We start from the raw sequence: 21,954 nt of genomic DNA on the forward strand, positions 1-21,954 counted from the left end.
TTTTTAGCCTCTTTTGAGGTGTTCAAGGTGTTTTGGCCACAGACGGTGGCAGGACACCAGGCTGTGGCGGAACAATTTATGTCTTGTAATTGGGGCTCTTAAGCAATAACAAATTCACCTTTTTACTGTTAGTTTTTAATTGTTATTCCTCCTTGCTAGGCAGCCTGCCCTATTAGTAGTGCCACCCACCTGCACTACAAGTAACACTTGAAATCCCAGAGCCCGGGCCAAAGTTGGGATCGGTGGGGAGCGCCTCCATCAAAGCCAGTGGCTTTGCATGTAGGGTGCCATGCTTAGGACAGGCACTGATGGTAGCAGACTTAGTGTGTTTTATGTGTGATTGTGAAAATCATGAGGCTTCCTTTTGTCTTGTTGTGTTCAATCCTTCTCCAGCTACAGCAGTATCAAGGAAGGACTTCATGGGCTTTTAAATTCATTATTTTCACAGCAAACCTTTATGATGAAAGATGTTTATTCCTCTGTTCATGAGACAAAGGACCGAGACATGGATTCTGTGAGGGTCTTGTCAGTATGGGCAGCTCAGAACAGAGAGCAGACCAGCTAGCGCCTTTGCACACCTAGCATCCACAAGTAAATCACTCAAAGGCATCCTTAAGCCAAAATCCAGCAGGAATAAAGTTGCATGGTGAAGGTTGTAGACTACAGCTTTGGTTGGGAACTCTGGTAAATGAGGCAAAAGCAGTGAGCCCTGGCTTTGGGCTGGACACTTAGGTATTTATCTCAGCTACATTTAGACATTTGCATCTTTCTTATAGTTGACCTATGCTCCCTTTCTAGTCCATAGAAATTGTCACTTCTGAGACAAGATTAGTGTCATCCTGAAGTAGGTATTTAAAGTAGGTCAGGTGAAATGTGCCTGCATAAAGCCCTTTTCATAGTGAGGTCCTAACCCCAGTGTAGCCTTTGGTGCTGGACAGCTGTATTTGTTGGTCTTGCTATAGGAGGAATGGGGAGCTGGCTGGTTTTGTTCTCATGGGAGGGGGAAGAAGAGGACCCCCATGTGCTGGGTGAGATCTGTAGTTGTACTGTGCCATACCAAGCTGAGTATCACCTTGGGCCTCAGCCAGCTGCATCCCACAGAGTGACATTCAGATCATATTTTCAGCAGCCCAGAGTATCAGACCCCTCTTAGCTGGGCTCAAGGGACCCCTTTTGTCTCAGATGTGCCATGCGTAACTTTGCTTGCTCAATTAGCTACTGCAAATGGGCATGCCAAAAGTATCCCACCTTCTGTCTCCTCACTGGAAGGAGAAGGATTTCAAACTAGGTTTTTCCCCTGCTTGTACGTAGTTAGCACAGAATCTGGAGTTGCTCCACCTGGGTGCCACTCATCTGTCTCTCAGAGATGCTCTTTTGAGCAAGCTGGTTTGAAAACCAGCAAATAGCCAGTTGTTTGCCTTAGTTGATATCAAGTATACCTTGCAGATGTTTTACTAGGAGAAGAACTCGGGGGAGGTAGAGATGGGTTTCAGGCATGATGCACATCACCTCTGAGCCAGCAGCTGCTCCTTCCCTCCCTACTATGCAATCAGCATTTACCCTTGTCCCCTAGCTCAACAGCTACACTTGTTCTTCTCCCTGCAGCCATTGCCACAGTGGTTGTGTGCCAACAGCTTCCCTCTTCTGCACCCCCACCACTGGCTCAGATCCTGTTCCTGGTGTGGTGCTGCTGAGTGAATGGAGAGAAGGACAGGGCAGTGGGTGGCATGGGTGAAGGGCAGGGGCTGCACCACAATGTGTCGGTGACAGTAGCCCCTGGCACATCTTCACCAGTTGATCGCCTGTAATGGGGAGCAGGAAGCACTCGGTGTCCCTAGGAAAGGTGCAGTCCAGCACCCCAAACCTCATTTGTGTTTCTCCTGTATCACTGCATTCCTTCATCTTTGCTTCAAGGATGTGCGACCTCACGTTTAGCTGCAGACTGAATCACATGCTTCTCAAGTGAGCCCAGTTTTGCAGACAGTCCATGTTGCACAGTAGAAACACTTTGTTCTTGTTATTTGCTCTCCAGAACTGTAGCTTTTTCTTCTAATTTTATCGCACATGCTGTCCTGCATATATCCCTGCTCTTGCCACAGCATTTTTAGCATATGGAGGGGAGAGATGGATCCTGAAACTGGTGCTGCCAAGCCCTGGAGACTGAAAGGAAAATTCCTGTGGCAAGATCTGTTAAAATGCAGAGAATTTCTTTAAATTATGTGTGTGGGTTTCTGCCTTAAAGCTTACTTGCTGCTGTCTTTTTATTTTCCCTCTGTGTGTGTGTGAGTGTAGGATAAAGATTGAGGAGGAATATGCTAAGAACCTGTCCAAACTGTCTCAGAATTCCTTGGCTGCTCAGGAAGAAGGGTAAGTGTATCTCTGTGACTTTTGTAGTAGACAAGAATGTTAACGTAAAAGGCATTCCTCCCACGCAGGTACATGTATTTTTCCTGACCTCTCCCATTGAGTAGAGGTTTATTTAGCTTAGCATCCTGGGTGTGTTGGGCAAGTATTGGAGTATTTTTTTTTTTTAAGACGTTCATGGTAAATTTTTAGGAACACGTGTATAAAACATTGCATTTCCAATAATGTGTTTATGCTACCCTTGTTCTAGCCAGCACTAGTTCCTTTAGGGATTAGCATATATAAGTACTAAATTACTTTGAAAATGGAAGAGTATGTGAAATATATATACTGCTGAAAGTAGATCCGTAAGGTCAGACCAGTAGAACTGGAGCAGCACAGACAGAGGGAGGACAAAGAAGTCTCTTCTCATCGTGGGTCTGGCTCTCCAAGAAAAGTAGCATGTTGTCCCTTATTTACAGCATGTTCACACTTTGGAAGTTACTAAGAAGGTATTAGGCAATGCAATTCCAGACCAGATTGCAATTTTTCAGTAATAATGAAAAGACACCACTCCTGAAGGTTTAGAAGTTGTTAGCTCTATCTGTTCCAACACAAACCCTCTAAGCACTGAAAGCCAAGGTTGGAAATTACTGTCCTCACCCTAGTTCTGACACTGTGTTTCTACTGGCAGTGAAGATCCACAAGGTGTTTGTTCAGCTTCCAGTAGGCAAGGACAGAAATTGTAGAGGCTAACTAGGCTGTTGCTTCTCTAAGCACCTACATTGATGATGGTTTCTGTTCTTCTTTCCCCTTTAGGGGTGGGTGTTAACCTGCTCCTAGCAAAGCTAAAACCACTTTCTTCCACATCCTTCTCCCACTTTCTTCTACCCCCAATAGGAGAAGGGAGGAATGCCTGAAAAAAATGAAGGGGAAGAAAACTACGGGAGAGTAGATCAAAAGAGAGGGAATGAGGACCAAAGCATAAAGAATGTTCAAGTAGGGAACTGAGGGGGATACGGAGCAGAGTGCAGGGAGCTAGGAACACTGCCTGGTGGTGCTCTGCCTCGGCAAGGTGAGGGAGTGGAAGGAGGTCCTGCTGGAATTTCTCCTCCTGGTGCTGTAGTAGCCAAACTGGCTAGGGCCAGGAAGAGGCTAGTGAGAAGATCCTGGGAATTGGTGAGGCCTCGGAAAGGGAAAAATTCCATTTTAAAAAGTGAGGGAGGAAGAGCAGCCAACAGGAGGATTTGAAGGAGCCAAAAGTGGGACTGCAGCCTAGCACACTCAAAGTAAACATTTGCCAGGGTCTTCCTCTCATTCCTGAGAAGGTGTGAATTGGGGGACCCCATGAGCTGCTTTGTGAACACACCAGCTACCACTGCTGGTTTCGTACTCCACAGAGCATTTTCCAGCTTCGCTGTCCAGCAGTCTGTGGAATTGACAGAAATGGGCTGTCCCTCCAGAGTCCTATGCCCTCCTCTGGTGGTAAGAAGACCCACCATCATGTATGTGAGTGGGACATGAGGGTGATGATATGGGACCGATTTGTGGTATTGGGATGGTTCTATCCAAGTTGCTGTGAGTACAGTGTTGCTGCACGTACACAGAAGGTGATACAATCCATGGTCATTTAAGTCATTGTAGTTGGATAAGAGATGCAAAAGATGCTTAGCAGGCTGAAATGCCTTCTTCACTTAAATAGATCAGATAAAACAGTTAGTGCCGGTGAGAACTGTACAGTGGTAGGGGACCTCAGAGTGGGACTAGGGAAGAAGAAGAGTTGGGAGCACTTACGTAGACGAAACAATCTCGGGTTGTTTAGCTGTGATGAACACCATACTTGAGGACTCAACTCACTGGAGTAATGCCAGAGATTACAGATCATTATTTTGAAATTGCAGATGACAGACAATTTTTCAAGCTATCAGGAAGGGACAAATGACTGTCTTTGAAAAGGGGTGGGGGAGAGAGAGGAGGAGCCGGGAAATTGTAGATCACTCAGCTTTATTTAACCTCTGCAAAGTGGTAGAACAAACCATCAAGCTTTCTAGAAGCACTTAGTGGCAAACTAAGGTGGTGAGCAATTATTGTGGATGCATACAGAACAAATAACCTAACTTCCTCCAGTGGTGGAGTAACAGAAGAAGTCATCATCATAGCTCTTAATTTAGTATAGCTTTTTGCAATGGGAGATTCTTGTAAGCAGGCAAGAGAAATGTGGCCTAAATAAAGCCTAAGGTGCAAAACTAGGTAAGACATCATACCCTCTACTTACAAAAAGTAAAGTGCAGAAAGTAGCTATGGAGTGAGATCCCATAAGTTTTGTCCCAAGTCCAGATTTTTTCAATGTTTTTGTTAATGACCTATGGTAGAATAAATAATGGGTTTACTCTAATCAGAGATGAGACAAAGCTAGGAGGGGTGGTATGTACAATTTGAAGAAAAAATTGCAATTCAGAATTATTTTGTTAAACTAGAGGAATTAACTGAAAAAAAATAAGATGCATTTCAATGAGGAGAAAGTACCAGGTTTTATATTTTCACAGGATATGAAAGATACAGTTACATAACAGTTTGTGGGAGAAGGATCTGGCTATAGTGACTCACAAGCTTATTCATCAACAAGTTCACACTGTTGTCTTAAAAAGCAATCATACTGAGATAAGTAGAAGAAAGAGTGTCTGATACTAAATAATCTGTTTACCAGTTTAGCAACTGGAAGACCTCTGCTGGAAGACGGTGTAGTTTTGGTTATGACGCTTTAAGAGGAATCTGTTGGAGAGGGTCTAGAGGAGCATACCTAAACTGCCATATTCTAGAAAATAATTTCTCTGAAGGAAAAAGAAGATGGAGTAATTTTCAAATACTGAATGGCTTCTCCAAGGAGAAGTAGAATAATCTGTTCACCAAAAGTAGGGTGTAAAGTAGAAGAGGCAATAGAAAAACTGCATTGGTGAAGATTTATTTTAAGGATTAGAAGAGAAAAACTTTGTTATGGTAAGGATAAGATACTGAAGTATCTCGCTTATGGAGACTGGCATTTCTGTAACTGGAGATCATTATGAACAGTGTTTTCAAAGATCTGCTACATGCAATGCCAATATAATTCTGCCTTGGTCACAGAGATCGGTTATCTTCTCAGATTTCTGCTGTCACTTTTCCATGATTTTGCTGAGCAAGATACGGTACCAAGCATCGTACCATATCTATCTGACAAATCTCGCTCGGAGGATGTGCAGAAGACAGGGCATTGATCATTGTCACTCTGTATTCTTTCAGCACACTAGGAGAGGCTTGGGCTCAGCTAAAGAAGAGTCTAGCTGATGAAGCAGAAGTTCATCTCAAATTTTCCTCTAAGGTAAACTTTTGCAAAGATTTTTGCCCTGTAACTCATGTGGATCTCCCTTCAGTGCTTGTTAGTGGGGAAAATACACATGCATATATGGTACAAATTTAGAAGAATTAATAAGTCTGTGAACGAACTTACTGAAACTCTGTCCATTCTTCCTGCCAAAGCCATAGTTTATTTGATCTACCTGATGAGTGAAAACACATCTAGCCTTAATTTTTCGTAAGAAGGAAGGAAAACTGATTCTAGAGGTTATTCACCTAGGGCTCTTAAGTTCCAGCCTGTTCAAGTAAATTTACCTACAGCTTGTACAGATTACTTCTGTAGAGAAAGAAATAAAAAATAATATTTGGCTTCTCAACAAGAATCTACTGTATCTGTATGGAAGGAAGAGAACCAGGACTCTGACTTCTTTGTATTGTTAGTGTTTCTGAAAAGTGCACTGGGATCTTACTTCATGTTATTTTTGGATTTTTCTGTCAAGTGATGCCCAAGGAGATTACTTGTACAAATTATGGTATTTATCTGGGTTTTTTCCACCACACGTGACATACTCTTGCGTCCTGTTACATTATTTTAACCTCTGTGGGTGATCAAGTTCAATGCAGTGGCAGATATCTCAGCACAACAGCCATGTTCTGGAGGAAAATTATAGCTCTGCACTGTTTGTAAGTGATTATGCAGAAGTTACTCAGGCAACCAGCCGCTGCCTTGGTAACCCGCTGCTCTGCTTCAAACTTCTACTTCAGGGCTGCAATTAGTGAAATTCTTTTTGCTCCCCATTGTCCTCCTGTATTGTTTTCTAAAAGGAAGAAATGCACCCTGGAGTGGTGTGTGCATGTAGGCAGGCAATGTATAGCAGCTCTTTCATTATTTTACTTTTCCTTAAACCCTGCACAGAAACTCCTGTAGCATCCTCTGAACTCTCCCCACTGTTCTGGTACCTGCTTTGGGAGTTCCTAGTTCCAGCTTTCTTTTATTAACAGAATATGTTTTTAAACATATTGATTATTGCTATTACTTTCAGATAAGTTATTTTTAGAAGTAGTAATTGTATTTCTCGTTGATAGTTGAACAAAACCAGTCAGTCCTGGCACAAGCAGTCAGTGCAGTGCAGAGCACACCAAAAGTATTCAAACATAAATACCAGCCTTTAAGACACTGAACAACTTCTGTGACAGTCCTTCATGGCACTGTTACATTGGGGGTCATGAACAGATCAGAGAAGGTGACAGCACTCTCGCAGCACTTGGAACATAAAATATTATTACACTACTAATGCCTGTACAGACTGGCATGGCAGCTATAGATACATGCACACGAGGAATCCTTGAAGGCCATCATGGCACTGAACCTCTTCTCCAGCTATCTGATTATCCCTCACTGAGCTCCAGGAGGTGAGTTCAGTTGGAGGAGAAGATGCACATGTGTTGTACTAGTTGAAATCATGGTGGGCTGGCCTGGCTGATGGTGTGTTACCAGGCATTCTGGAAATGGTGCTGGCGGAGCAAAGGCAAAAATAAGTACTTGTGAAATGGGAGGAATTTTTGAAGTGTGGTTTCTGATAACTCACCTGTGTAGTTTCTCCAACATCTAATACTATGATTAACCCTATGCCTCCATCTTTCTGCGTAAGTCTGTACCATACTGGTACAGAGATACAGGGTCTCTGTCCTGTACCTCATAACTTTTAGCAAACTTCTTGGGATTTCAAGTCCTTTCTCACATCACACTCATTCAGTGATGGGTGTCAGAGTTGTCTGTATACACTGGTGCTTTAAATCTCTTCATCTTAGGAAAGTAATTTATGGTTTTTTTCATCTATTGCATGCATTTGAAAGCCTTTTAGCAAGATCTTCTAGCAAAAAAAAAAAAAGAAAAAAGAATAAATATGGCCAACTATAATGCAACATTTAAAAGCCTGGGTCATTCACATGTGAGTCTATTTTGATAGCTTATGGTATGTCTTGCAAGATGGAAGTTGAAGCAGGATAATGGTGCTAGAGGAAAGATGACTGCCTTCACTGAGAAGTCCACCTCTTTGATTCCCAGAACACAAAACTGGAAGAAGTAGTTGCCTTGTTTGCATTTTGAGCCTCCTGGTGGTGTGTTTCCCATCTTTATGAGGATCTCACAATTTCCTGTCCCATTATAAACCATCTGAAATAAACAAATATCTTCACTATCTCTTAGGCAAGTAGAACTACCAGTGGCATGCCCTCCTGTTTGGTGTGTCCCTGGCCCTGGGAATTTTTATAAGGGTTTTCACAGCAATGCCTACTTATGTCAGATGAGTCAGGTTGCCACTTCTTCTACTGAGGATGACTAGCTCATGTTGGGTTGTTTACCAAGGTTAATCCAGTTATTAATAGAGCAGTCTGAAGGACACACAGACTGTTTAGCTACTTCAAACTCGGTTGGACACAGACATCTCTATCAATTGTAATATATTGCCTCTGGAGTTCACTGAAGCCATACTGAACTTCTCTCTGTTCCAGTTCTTGTTCCATTGAGCATTGACAACGCTCCTGACATAGCTATTGGTTTGTACCTCTGTTCTTGAGAGAGCTTGTGTAACCATGCTGGACCACAGAGTTGTGAACAGGTCTTTATTAGCTTGCCTGGGGCCATCCTGATGAGACTGTCATAAAAATATTGTCCAGAATTTTCTAGTCCAACCCCCCCAGTCAGAGCAGGACTATCACCCACAGTGGGTCAAGTCAGCTACATCTTTGTCTAGCAAAGTCTTGAATATCTCTAAGGACAAAGATTTCACAAGCTCTCTGGTCAACCTGTTCCAGTGCCTGGCTACCATTCTGGTGATTTTTTTTTTTTTTTCCCCAATGACATTCAGCCTGAATCTCCCAAAGCTCAATTGTCTGTTGTGACATTGCCTGGCCCTACAAAGAAGAATTTGTCTCCATTACCCTTGCATCTGACCTTCAGATAGCTGTAGACCATATTAGATCACTGTGGTGCCAGTCTTTGTCTGCCTAAACAAGCTCTGCTTTAGGCTTTTTTAAACTCTCTAGGATGTGTGCTGTAGGGATGTGGCTGTCTTTGTAGCCTCTCTCCATTAGGCTGTACTGAGCCTGAATGAAGGTTCCTTCTCCATTAAAATAACACTGGAGAAAGACTGAAAATACTTGCTTTCAGGCACTATTTGATACTGCTGTACTGTGGGCCATGTTAAGTGATTACGGACCTGTCGTGGTTTAACCCCAGCCAGCAACTAAGCACCATGCAGCCGCTCACTCACTCCCCCCCATCCAGTGGGATGGGGGAGAAAATCAGGAAAAGAAGTAAAACTCCTGGGTTGAGATAAGAACGGTTTAATAGAACAGAAAAGAAGAAACTAATAATGATAATGATAACACTAATGAAATGACAACAGTAGTAATAAAAGGATGGAATGTACAAATGATGCGCAGGGCAATTGCTCACCACCCGTCGACCGACACCCCGCCAGTCCCTGAGCGGCGAATCCCTGCCCCCCCCTTCCCAGTTCCTAAACTAGATGTGACGTCCCATGGTATGGAATACACTGTTGGCCAGTTTGGGTCAGGTACCCTGGCTGGGCATGAGAAGCTGAAAAATCCTTGACTATAGTCTAAACACTACTGAGCAACAACTGAAAACATCATTGTTATCAACATTCTTCACATACTGAACTCAAAACATAGCACTGTACCAGCTACTAGGAAGACAGTTAACTACATCCCAGCTGAAACCAGGACAGTACCCAACTCATGTGCATTGACGGAGTCTAGCATCCCCACAGGAGGGACAATAGAAAAGAATTATTTGGTTGCTTCTGGGGAGGTGAAATATCTGTATACCTTCAGAGCACATTTCCTAGATGTCAAAACTGTGTATCAGAAGGACAAAGAGCAGTATGACACAAACTCTATCAGAGTTCAGTATTACAGACTGTTAAGTCCTGCTTGTAAGAGATAAGTCACATGTGCGGTCTTGATGGATCATTCCTGAGTTCATTTCAGTGATTTCTTGCCACTACTTAAAGAGTTTCAACTAAATACTCGAACTTCTCTTTAGGCTCCCTTATACTTGACAGAAGTAAGTAAAATGTGCCCTTATTGGATCTCTTTTCACTATACAAGAAACGCTGATGTGTCACCATGGTCCACTGACTCACCTTACTGCAGTCAGGTTAGTGGCTTTAGTAAGCAAGTTGCATCAGTTAGGCCAGAATCAGAGCACCTCAAGTAGTGCTCTGGATATTGTCTGTAGTTTGATCTTTTGTGTAAGAAGAGAGAGATGATTTAACAGGGAGAGAGGAAGACAAGATTTCTGTCCTTTTGCTCCCTTCAGTAAATACTCCCTTAACAGAGCTGTCCTGCAAAGAGTTGAGTTTTGCAGTAGCTTCACTCAGAGCTCTCTTGGGGAAGAGAAGTGTTGCTGTATGACGCTGCATTTGGCGGTGGTATGTGTATTGTTTCCTCTCTGCCCTGAGTCTGCTCAGCAGAAGAGCCAGGAATTACTGCCCGGCTCCTCATTATTGCCATTTCTTCTTTTGTTTTCATTACAAGCTTCAGAGCGAGGTAGAGAAACCCCTGCTCAACTTCAGAGAGAACTTTAAGAAAGACATGAAGAAGTGTGACCACCATATTGCAGACTTACGGAAGCATCTGGCCAGCCGCTATGCAGCAGTTGAAAAGGTAGGAGCAGAGAACAAACTGGAGAGTTTGTGAGATACTGCTGGTTTGGACAGAAAAGCAGCTGCCCCATGAAAAGTTTCTGTTCTGCCACAAAGAACCACAAAGGTTTCTGCTGAGTGCTTTCTGCTGTTAGTTATGCTTTGCTAGGCCCTAGACGTTGTTTGCTGTTTAGCTGAGATTTGGGAAACTGGGGGCTACAGGCAGGGCTAACACATTACTGCTGAACTGGCTTTTTGCTTCATCCTCCCCTTCTCAATTTGGGATGATATATTTCTAATGCATTTGGTGAAAATACTCCTTGCTTGCGTGCATCTAGAAGTCACATCTATTGCCCTCAAAATTTAAAAAACCTTGCCTTATAATAGCAGCAGGGTCAGGCCAAAGGCTCACCTGGCTCAGTATCCTCTGATGCAGTGGCCAAAAGCAGATGGCCAAGGAAGGCAGCTCGAACCTGGCATGGCAAGTCAGAAACCCTCCCCCAGTTCCCATCTCCCGCACCTCACAGCAGACATCCTCACCTGAAAAACCCAAACAGCAGCAGCACCATAGTTTGAGGGGTTGTGATTTAGGGAGAGTTATACCTTTTATCAGCAGCTGGAAGGAAACAGGATACCCATGCATTGGTTGCCAAGATGCTTATGCCAGATGGTATCCTCATGCGGTTTGCTCCTGGGTGTAAGATGGAAAGGAAAATACCATGCTCAGTCAACCCAGAAGGTTGTTTGGGCTTTCACTAAAGATCAGAGTGCACATGAGAAAGTTTGTCTGGGGACAGAATTGTTGTAGGATACACAAGGTTATTAGACTGTATGTATGCAGGGAGGGCATTTTTCTGCAAAACAGTAAGTTCCTCATAGTCATATCTGCAAAGAAACACAGTCCTCAGTAGGGGTATTGAAAAGAATGAATTAGAATAGCCTTGAGAAGAAGGAATAAAAAAAGGAAAAAGCCGTGTGTGTAGCGTGCCTGATGAAGCACACAGCTTCTCACCAGTTTGCTTTTCTGCAGCTCCCTCTTGCGACCTGCCGAACCAAGCACAGGGTCTTTAAAACTGCAAATTGAAAAAATACAAGTAATGCCTCAAGAGCGTTGTAACTTGCAGGCTGGTGTGACTGCAGGAGACTGCAAGGTGCTAACAAAATATATCATCCAAATTTAGTTTTAAACACTAACTGGGTAAAGAACAAATGTGACCTATTTTATAACAAATCTGTGCAAAACAAGTTATTTTTATTTTATGTATTTAGGCAACCTCAGCAAATGAGGTGACAGCATGCATATGTGGTAATGATGTTTATTCATTGAGACACTTTACTAATTTGCCTGTATAAGTTCAGCAATGATACTGGTAAATCAGGTTTTAAAAGCCTGAAGAACTTTAAAGTAAGGTAATTTAAATAATCAGTTGTAACCAGGTCTCAGGTTCTTGATTTCTACAGTACAAACTGCTGTTGTCATGAACCTGAATTAGTTTTTCTGAAATAAGTCCAAAAGTTCCTATTGTTATTCCAAGTGTATATTGAATCCAGAAGGTACTTAAAAATAAATTTTGTAAGGTACCTGAAATTCTTTCAACAATTTAGATCCTAAGAAAAGCAAGTGGAAGAGATGTCTATGTGATGCTGGTTAAGACATTTGGAAGAAGCTCCAGCTCCCCTTTCTTCCAGAAATAGTGAGAAAGTTACTAAGAAACAGGGAAGTCTGATGATGACTTTGGTACTGTGCCTTTCTAAGAACCTATGAAGAATTCAGACGCTTTTGTGATTTGTTGGTGACAACTTCTATATGGTGGTAGGACACTTCTTTGAACACCGCATGGTGTCCTAAGAACTTGAATCCCAGTTTGAATCCCAGTTAGGACTCAATTTTATGCAGAGTCCCTGACTTCTTACTGACAAATACTTGTGTGAAGGAGTCCTGGATGGCTGACAGCAGCTGGCAGCTCTTTTCGTCTAAAACATGTGACTCTTCTTTAATTACTCCAAGGCCCGGAAGGCCTTGACAGAGAGACAGAAGGATCTGGAAATGAAAACTCAGCAGCTAGAGGTGAAGCTCAGCAACAAGACAGAAGAGGAAATTAAGAAGGCGAGACGGAAGTCCACTCAGGCAGGTGAGTACCTGTGTCCATCAGCGTTGGGAGGCAAGCACAGCCCTGCGGGATGCAACTGCCCATCCCCCTGCATGTTTCTTGTTTTTCAATATTGTAGCTACAAAGTGCTACAAATCTGTTTGGTATTAAGTCCTCTGAAGAAACAAGCGCAGTTTTTCCATGTTAGTTGTCATAAAATGATGATTTTGATAATCGGGGTGAGAACAGTAAAAGGAGGGTGAATCGTCCTTTTGTTTTGTGAAAATGTGCTGAGATAACTGAATGTTTGTGAAACTTTCAAAGTCAGATTCAAAGAAGCTCAGCTGAGGATGTTTCTTCCTTAAATCATAGTTCCTTCCTTGTTTCTTTCCTAAATCACAGTCACCCACAGCTATGCGGGTGCCTATTATGCTTCCTATTACTGTCTTTTTCCTTGAAAGTGAACTTTTTGTCTTTTTTCCACTGCTACTCCGTGATTAAAATGGTTTCTGTTCAAGGGGTACTGAGGATATAGTAGTGTGTGCTATACTGTACTGAGGACACAGCTACTTGATGTGACCTATGCATGTTTTACAGAGGCTCAAACCACTTCTACAGGATCCATCAGGAACTGTCTTTCTTGAGATCTGCAAAGCTGATATGTGCAGCTCTGTTAGTACCTTTGCTGAAAATATGTTTTAACTAGGGCTTCCATGTTTCATCCTTTCATAGGTCCATTCCTGCCAGAGTGGTCCTTCATAGTTCTGAAGCTTTTAAAACTTCCAGGATAGCCTGTCTGGGTTTTGAGGAGACTGAGAAGAGTCATTCGCAGGGTTACCATGCATAGACAACCATTTGAGGAGAAACAAAAGTTATGTGTTAGCGACGGGAGGCTCCATGAGAGACGCTTTTTATCCGTCCGCAAATTCACAGCCTCTCTGTGTTCTCTTGACTCCTCAGAAATTGTAATAGATATTTATTGAACAGGCAAGGGACAGCTGAAGATCAGATGGGATTAACCCAGAATTTGGTGTGAGTCTCCCCATTGCTCTCCCCGACTTTTTGCCACTGTTACAGTGCATGCCAGGGGAGGACTTGTCCCATCCTTGCATTTAGTGCTACCCAGCAGCCCAGTTGGGGTGCTTGCAGTACGCACAGCAGCAGCATGTAGTGATCTGTCTTTGAAATGAGCCCGGCTGTAAGTGGACAATAGGACCAGAGAGCTCTAGACCAGAGCCCTTCTACGATCCCACTGGTTACTGATATGTGGTGTTGCTTTCTGCTCCCATGGATTTTTTGTTTGTTTCATTGCTTTCATGTTCCTGGCTGTACAGTGGCTCAGATTCACTCGGGTGGGTGGAGGAGAACCCCAAGTCAGATAGCTCCCAAGGAGCCTCCTGGAGTGTGGAAGTCATTAGTTCAGACTTGTCATGTCAGCCTAGGCATCCCCTGTCTGGGTGGATAAGCTTATTGCCAAGCTTTAAGCCCTCAGTCCTGGTTTCTTCGTAGACTTTGGTTGCCACCCCAAGTTCTAAGTCCACCAGAGACTTCCAGATGCACTTACTTCTTTGACACTTGTTTGGTCTATGGAGTCCTGTTCTTAAAGCTTGATTCATTCCTGGTTAATGTATAAAGACCTTCTTGCACCTAAAAGAACAGGATGAATTTGAGCCCTGGACCTAGGCATCAAACCATTAGGGAAAGTGTAGTTAAGCCTCATTTAAAGAAGAAGGAGAATTTATGAGCCAGAAAGCAGTAATCTCTGAGACACGCCTTCCAGATTTTTCACCCACCTTTCCCTCTCTGTCAGAGGTCCTGCAACAAATAAAAAAACTGCCTTGAATATGGAGGGAAGCTAGAGCTTGACTGGAATCATGCATCTTCAGAGGCTGGAGAATGCATGAGTGTGCAACTGGGTGAAGGTTGCAAATAAGCATCCCTCGATCTCAGACATCTTAAGCCTGATGCTTCGCTCCAGTTTTAAGCAGACCTGTCTTCGAATGCAGTCTCAGCTACAGAGTCCTACCATGCAGCTCAATAACTCATTATTATTGATTTCCCATTTTAATTATTTTATTTTTCAGATATAACTTTATGTCTATGACCATTTTTTTAACTGAAGTAACTTGCTTTCATAGTTCTGGGCATTTTGTAAAATATTACTTAACATTCATATTTTCCGTTTAAAATCTTGTCTTTCCTACTCATTCTTTCTCTCCCAATCACTGATCTTTTACCACACATAAAGTGCATGCATTTTGTTGAAATTTTGTTGCATGTAACAAATACCATGTAACAGAACTGCCTTCAGCTCCACCAGGACTGACATTCAAACCCTTTGGGTCTGTCCACAAAACCTGAACTGCAATTTCCTCTGAAGCTCCTAACACTGGCTAGAGAAGACTAATGTGTTGTTATCTTGAACTTTTCAGGAGATGACCTGATGCGCTGTGTGGATCTTTACAATCAAGCCCAGTCCAAATGGTTTGAGGAAATGGTGACCACCACTCTGGTATGTAATTCTCTGTAGCATCTTACATGGATAACTCTGCAAAATTGTAATAGTGTACATCACTCATAGCTAGTTACAGTGCAAAGCAATGGGAAAAATTGGGTGATAAATCTCCCATTGTATTTCCTGTTCTCAGTTCTAAGAAAAATTCATATCAGTAGGGGAAGGAAGAAATAATTGTTTCTTTGCAGAAGGTGTTAAACCAGTTCAGGTCTGCTTAGGGGCCAGAATACTGGAACTGTCCCCAGCAAGGATGAAGTAATGCACAAGGTAGACATGGAAAAATGTGATAAATCACTGAATCCATTTATATATTAATGAATTCTTTTATTCCATGATTTTACAATTTCTTTTGAAATTTTTTGAAATTTTGAGTATTGCCAGCTTAGAAGAGGTATGCTTCAATTGCCTATTGTTCTGTTTCTCAGAAGATAACACAGCTCACAGAATACACCTTAAGGGTGTATACCTTTGGGGTTAGTCACCAGGATGCCAAGATACAGCTTTGATGTGCTGTATTCCTTGAAATACCTGTACTTTGGCTTTAGGGCTCCTCCCTTGTCATTCCTTAGAGCCCTTCTGGACAACAGCCAATTGCTTTCAAAAGTGGGAAATAAAAATGTCTTTTGCATGTGTTTTTCTCATTGGACATACACAAAACTGTGAACTCCTCCTAATAAGGAGCAGGGTAATAAATTGCTCATCATTTGAAAGTGTGTCAGTGCAATGTTTTAACTGCAGTAAATAAATAAAGGCAGATGGGTGAGTGGAACACCAGGAGGCAGATACCTCCCCAAAAACAGAACAAGAGAGAAAAAGTTGGCTGTTCCTATACATAAGGCATCTGATTCTCCTGTCACCTTCACTGGTGGTTTCTCACTGATGCAAATGATATTGACCATCAGTGCCACTGTGTCCAGATACAGCCAGGTATATGTTAGCTGCATATTTGCTCCTGTAGAAGGACAACTCAGAAATGTGCTAGTAGATAGCTCAAAAGGGAAGTCGTAGCCTGCAGGCTGCACAGCAGGCTTTTCAGTTGTGAAACGCACTCTGAGAAGGATTTGAAGGTGAGTCTTGGTATACATGAATATAAAATCTAAATTGAAAAACAGTCTGCATCTGATCAACTCAGGTACAGATTAGTTCATATGCTATAGAAAGTTGAAAGAGTCAAGTTCTGAAGATTTGTGTTTCCTTGCATACCTTCCTCCCTGAAGTTTCTAGTGCAGATACAATGCATGTTCTGCATATGGCATGCTTACTAGCACTAGCACACTGGGTTCAGTGTTCTGGTCCTGCACATCTGTGCCCTAAGTAAGGGATTCTGTGTTCAAAGTAGGCCATTTTTTCCATAGGGGAGTACATCAACCAGCAACAGCCATAGGAGCTCAGTCTATTTCAGACCTGTCCATACCATAAGCTCCTTTGCTCTTCTTCCTCTGCAGGCAGATGGTCTGCTACCTGAGAATTTTGTGCTGTAATGAAGAATCTGTTTCCCAAAAGGCATTTAGCAAATTGCTGATAGCACAGGAAAGGCAATGTAGCAACCTGCCTGCTTGTATGTGCTCAGGTTGCACTTCACAATGATGCCCAGTAAGTGGACACCAGAAATGCCCTCTGAAAGCAGTTTTTATTAAGATTCGACCCCGTTGATGTGCCTGTGAATACAGAGCTTTCTAGTGATACAGCAAAGTCCATTACAGTATATGTCTTTAAAGGCAGACTTCATAGCATGCTGCTTCCACTGCTGCCACTCAGACAAGGAGGGACTAAATGCAGATTTTGGGGTATAGTATCAGAATCCAGGAGAAGAGGGAGGCAGAAAAAAATCAGGAGGAAAGTTAGAAATCACCTACCTTTCAACTAAAGTGTTGCTGGCATCTGCTTATTGCCAGCTGAATGAGGTGGAGACTTGTCCCAGCTCATCATCTGGTGAACAGATAGAACTGCTCTTACAGGTGTCTGGTTAGACCGAGGCAGTCAGACCCTCTGAGCCATACACCCCAACGTGGTCTCCTGCTTCCCCAAGGAATGACTGTAACTTCTGGAGCTAGCAACAAAACATGCAAAGCTTCTTGCAGGAAACAGATTCCCTCTTGCTTGCAGTGTCCCTGAAGACAGTCTCTCTGCCTTGGTTGTCTCAGTTTTGGAAAGGTTTCGACCTTCTTTTCTATCGTTGAGCTCAGGCTGAAGTGAATTCTGTTGCTTGCTGTCTCTGATACTCTGCAAATTGTAGGGATGTGCAACCACAGACTTCAGCTCCAAAGCATGTCCCTGGGGTAGTATCGTACTGAGTGGCAACCTTTTGTGTGTCATCCTTTCTCTGGGCCTTCAAAAAAAATATGGACTTGTTTTTCTTCATGTCTAGGAGCTTGAAAGACTAGAAGTTGAAAGGGTGGAGATGATTCGGCAGCATCTTTGCCAGTATACACAGCTGCGGCATGAGACAGACATGTTCAACCAAAGCGTAAGTCTGCTTTTTGTTCAGACCCTTTGGTCTTTACTGCACTTCAGCTGGGCAGAATGGTCCCTATTCTGATCTGACTGACCTGTATCAAAAGGAGATGTGAAAAGTGTATGCGGTCAGCTTGTTAGTTTGCAGCAGTACGGTACTGCCACCTTGCAGTCCTGCTCTTCTAATAGTCTCTGATCCTGTTTACATTTCATACTGCTGGATCACAGCTTTTTGCTGGCGGAGACACAGTGAACTGAATTACATTTGGGCAGCATGAGCCATTATTAGCTCTCGCAGCATGATGCACTGCTCCTTGAGGTCATCTATTCTTGCAAGGAAGATGGTAAATAGTTTCACTGTTGGAGGAGAGAGTATGTATTTTTTCTGTATTAAAAAACTGGCTAGTTTTTAAATATTAAAATATGGGGGATGTATGCCGACCTCAGTACATGGTTGTATTTCATGTAAGGTACAGATTGCAGGACAGGAGTCAGAGACCAACTGTCCAATGCTGGCATAGAAAGCCTGTCTCTGCTTGACGTTAATAGTCTGCCTCTTCTTTGCTTCCTGCTACGAGGCTTCACATTCAGATCTGGCTGTTGTCCACCGAGTCTCACGTATGTTCGGTTCTCACTTGTCTGCAAATGCAACGTAGGCGTGCCCATAGCTGGTCTACGCTTCAGAGCAATGACTGACTGTGCTTGAAATGTGCCCTTGACATTTTGATTCTTCTTTTGTTCATTTTAGACAGTAGAGCTCGTGGATCAGTTGCTTCGGAAAGTGGATCCTGCCAAAGACAGGGAACTGTGGGTAAAAGAACACAAAACTGGAGATATCCGACCTGTGGACATGGAAATATAGACTGATCTATAGTTGTACGTGATGAGTCCACTGAATTAACCAGGCTAATGTTTTTGTTTTTAAGAGTCAGAAGAGCATAGGGAAAAGGTTGTTCCACTACCAGACAGCTTGTAATTTATGCCTGTACGGGCTATCTCTGTTACATTTAGTCATTAAAATGGTCCTCATTGTGCTAAGCCTTAAGCACCAGACATTCCAGGGTGAAGAAACCAGATGTGTGCTTCCCACCAGAGGTTCCCAATTGCACGCAGCTTCCAGAAGAAATCTGCTTTCTGGTATAGAGAGAACTCTGTTCTTCAGTGACTTTGTGCTACATCCCTTGCATGACTATCTTTATACAGTATGTTAGAACAACCATGCAGTGAGCCTCTGGCCAGCAAGTAGATAACTGTTTGAACATGATGCAGGAGGCAAGGAAGTCCTGATCATGAATCCCAGGTCTGTCACTGACTGCTTTCATGGCCACAGGCAAGTCAATTAACTTTTCTGGCACCCCCATCTATAAAACACGCATATCTTGCAGCAATGTTGTGTGAATACATTCATTTCATATAACACAGTGTCCCACCATGGCAGTGAAGTGATGGCCCTTCTCCCAAAATCTATGGAGAAGACTCCTGTTCTTCCTGTTTTATACTCCCTCTCAGGGATACATAAACCCATTATCATCATGATTTCTGTTCTAGGCCAATCAATAAGGTTGAAAGTGTTACCATCACTGTTATTTATCAGGAAAGACTTGGTTGTGCTATACCTACCTCATTAGCTGTCTGAGTGCCCTCAATGACAGAAAGAGGTTATATACCAAGGAATAAAGGAGATGTTCAAAACCTTTCCTGGTTATGCAAGATGTTTCTCACAGAATCTCCTTAAAGACAGTCCTCTGACATTGTATTTGGGATCCAGGTTTAAATTGCCCTTTCTTGGTTCCTTCAGGTGAATATCACAGCCTTTAGGTATCTTTAATTACCATGTTTGTCCAGCTAAATTGTAGGATTTCTCTTTTTAGAGCCTGATTTTCAAAGGTGCCATGAATCTGTGATGCTAGATTGCATTAAAAGTAGATGTAGGTGCCCAGCACTTCTGCAGCATCAGATTCTTAACCTTAGAGTTCTTCCTTTGTTACCCTTACCACAAACTACCAAAAATTCATCGCTGCTCTTGGCACATAGTCTTATGTAGCTTGGAGAATGGTTTTGAAAAGGTATTAATTTTCTTCTCCTGCTGTTATTTCTGATTGATTATTCAGTGTTGCTGTTAATATATTTTTCAGCGTTTCATACAATACCAAGAATCTTAAGATTCTTGCTTTAGATCGAGCAGAAACCTTGATTCTCACCACTGTGGCCTTTACTCAGTGTTTACTGTGTTGTTACCTACAATTTCCCAAACCGTACTATTCATTTGATCCACAGTTATGTTCCACTTTGTGTCATGGTTACCATCCTTTTTTTCCCCAGCACCAAAATTGCATCCTTCTTTTGTTCTATTACTATTCTAGGTTTTTGTTCACCCGCTTCAAAGTGCTCTGATTAGATCATTGAGAATTAATATTCCCCTTTACAAACTCAGGCACAGAGAAGTCTTATCTGAAAAACATTTTTAATACTGTTGCAGTGATTATTTTTCTGGTTTATTTAAAACTGAATTCTGTTGCATTTTCTTATTGTTTCCTTTTTCTCAACCATCTCTTTACCAGTATAGATTAATTCCTGTCTTACAAATGCCTCCAGAACCCACTTCTCTGCTGCATCGTTAACCTTTATAAACCTTTGCATGTTGGCAGGTGAAATGCCATGACCGCTGCATGCTCAGGATCGCTGTTCCTGGTGTGACTCCTCCTGTACTGTACTTCATTAAACACTTCTGAATTTCTGACTACTATTTTATCTTGGTGTTGGAAGCATCCAGCACACTGTTATCAGAGTCTCTCCTAAATTCCTGCAAAGACCATTGCAATACAAATGAAACATGGTTTGCCTAAGTGTTGCATAGTCCTTGAGCTCAGTTAGAGTACGTACGTTTCCCTAGACTCCTCTTCTGCTGCTAAAGCAGGGAAGTTTCATGATGATCTCTTTTTCAGTCTTCCTATTGATTCCCTTTCTGTCCTATTAATTTTTTTAATTATTTTTGGCATACCAATGTATACTTTTCTTATCTCTACCATGCACTTTGGAGGACAGGCACTTTTTCTTTTTTTTTTTTTTTTAATAAACCACAGGTGCAGGGTGAGCTTTCAGAAGTTCAATGGCCAAAAATAACTGGAGTACTTAAGAGCTGCATCTCAGGTCAAGCCTTGTATTCTAAGCTGTATTGTAAATTAAAGTGAGCAGTCTCGATGACACCTCACCACATTCTTGTTTTGATTGCAAAACCAAGCTAGTTGTGCACTTTATACAGTAGTCTCCTTAATAAATATCTGAAATAATCTGTTAGCAATTACACTTTATTTTTCCTCTTTCTTTAAAGATGTTTATTATTTTATCCATTTTGGACTGGAAATATTGTCCATTAGCACAGGTTTCTCTGAGGACTGAAATGTATTTTGGTTCCTCTACTAAGGTGTATTTAAGGTGCTCTCAATTCTCAGTTGTATTTTCTGATAAATTTTTTTTCCCCTTTTGTTTTATTTCCAGACGGTTTTCCTACTTCTAGTTTTTGGTCCATTTGAAATGTTGCAGGCATGTGTGAGCTGCACAGAATGATAATTCTCTTGATGGAGTCTCTATCTCTTTTTCACTTTGATAAACTGAGGAGAGCACTTGTACCCGCCTGTTAATCTTTACCCGGCCCAGCAAACTCTCACGCAGTGCTGCTCTGCAATGGGTAAGATGCTTCCTCTACGAGACTTTAATGACTGGAAGTGTTAGGGAAGTTTTGCTGTTGCTTGTAGACAGTTTCCAGCTTATTTCCTGCAAAAGATGATACTCCCTTGAGATACAACATTGCAGACAGTGGGATCAGTGTTACCTGGCTCATTCACTTCTCTGGCTGATGGATCCTGGACAGTGTGATTCCTTACAAGTCAGGGAGTGCTGGAGCACCTGTGCTTCTGAACGGACAGCGTCTTCAAAGAAGGTAGTGGCATGTTTGAAGGGAAGCATGGATGCCTGCCCTCGTGTTCATTCCTAACAAGGTAACTTTGGGAGTTTCAGCATTGCTCTATTCATGTTCCATTGAGTTGCAAAAATGAAGTTGAACCCAGTCTTTCCTCATGCAATAGCTCATCCTAAACAGCTTCTTCTCCAGAGCACAATCAAGCTTCATGTTATGTTAAAATAGCTAGCACATGAAAAGCATGATGATGTTGCAATGTAACTGATTGATGGGAATAGCAAAGTAAGTCCCTTGCCTCCATAGGTACTGAGCTTAAGGGTCATTTTGTTTCGTCTGGCAGGTGGGCTCACACACATGATGCAAGTTTTTACTATTTCAGTCACTACAGGTATCAGTCTTTTTTTGTTGAGTGACAAGGCTGTCTTACATCTTCATACGGCTCTGTGGTCACAGAGCAGAATGTGAGCTTTCGATTAGTACTGTTTGGTTTCACCTGAATAGGTACAATTAGTGGGAATTTGCCTCTCATTCTTATCTGGTAGCTCTCCTTGCCCGGGTCTTTGTTGAAGCTGCCTCTGTTTCAGGAGTCCTGCAGCTCCTGTGGAGCTCCCTCTTTGTCTAAGTGAT

At 42.4% G+C, this 21,954-nt stretch overlaps 1 protein-coding gene across 1 annotated transcript in view; it reads left to right on the forward strand.

Annotated features, from left to right (window-relative positions):
* The window catches only part of GAS7 (growth arrest-specific 7), a 65,658-nt gene extending 46,555 nt beyond the window's left edge, over positions 1 to 19,103 (forward strand). The window contains exons 9-15 of the mRNA XM_010568754.1: positions 2,293 to 2,367; positions 5,623 to 5,701; positions 10,243 to 10,371; positions 12,358 to 12,481; positions 14,872 to 14,951; positions 17,323 to 17,421; positions 18,157 to 19,103. Coding sequence (XP_010567056.1) covers positions 2,293 to 2,367; positions 5,623 to 5,701; positions 10,243 to 10,371; positions 12,358 to 12,481; positions 14,872 to 14,951; positions 17,323 to 17,421; positions 18,157 to 18,270 — 700 coding nt within the window. The 3' untranslated portion in view covers positions 18,271 to 19,103. The remainder of the gene's footprint in view (positions 1 to 2,292; positions 2,368 to 5,622; positions 5,702 to 10,242; positions 10,372 to 12,357; positions 12,482 to 14,871; positions 14,952 to 17,322; positions 17,422 to 18,156) is intronic.
* The last annotated feature ends 2,851 nt before the right edge of the window (positions 19,104 to 21,954 follow it).

The sequence above is a fragment of the Haliaeetus leucocephalus genome, unplaced genomic scaffold (assembly GCF_000737465.1).
Source record: "Haliaeetus leucocephalus isolate CR32 unplaced genomic scaffold, Haliaeetus_leucocephalus-4.0 Scaffold252, whole genome shotgun sequence".
Lineage (NCBI taxonomy): Eukaryota > Metazoa > Chordata > Aves > Accipitriformes > Accipitridae > Haliaeetus > Haliaeetus leucocephalus.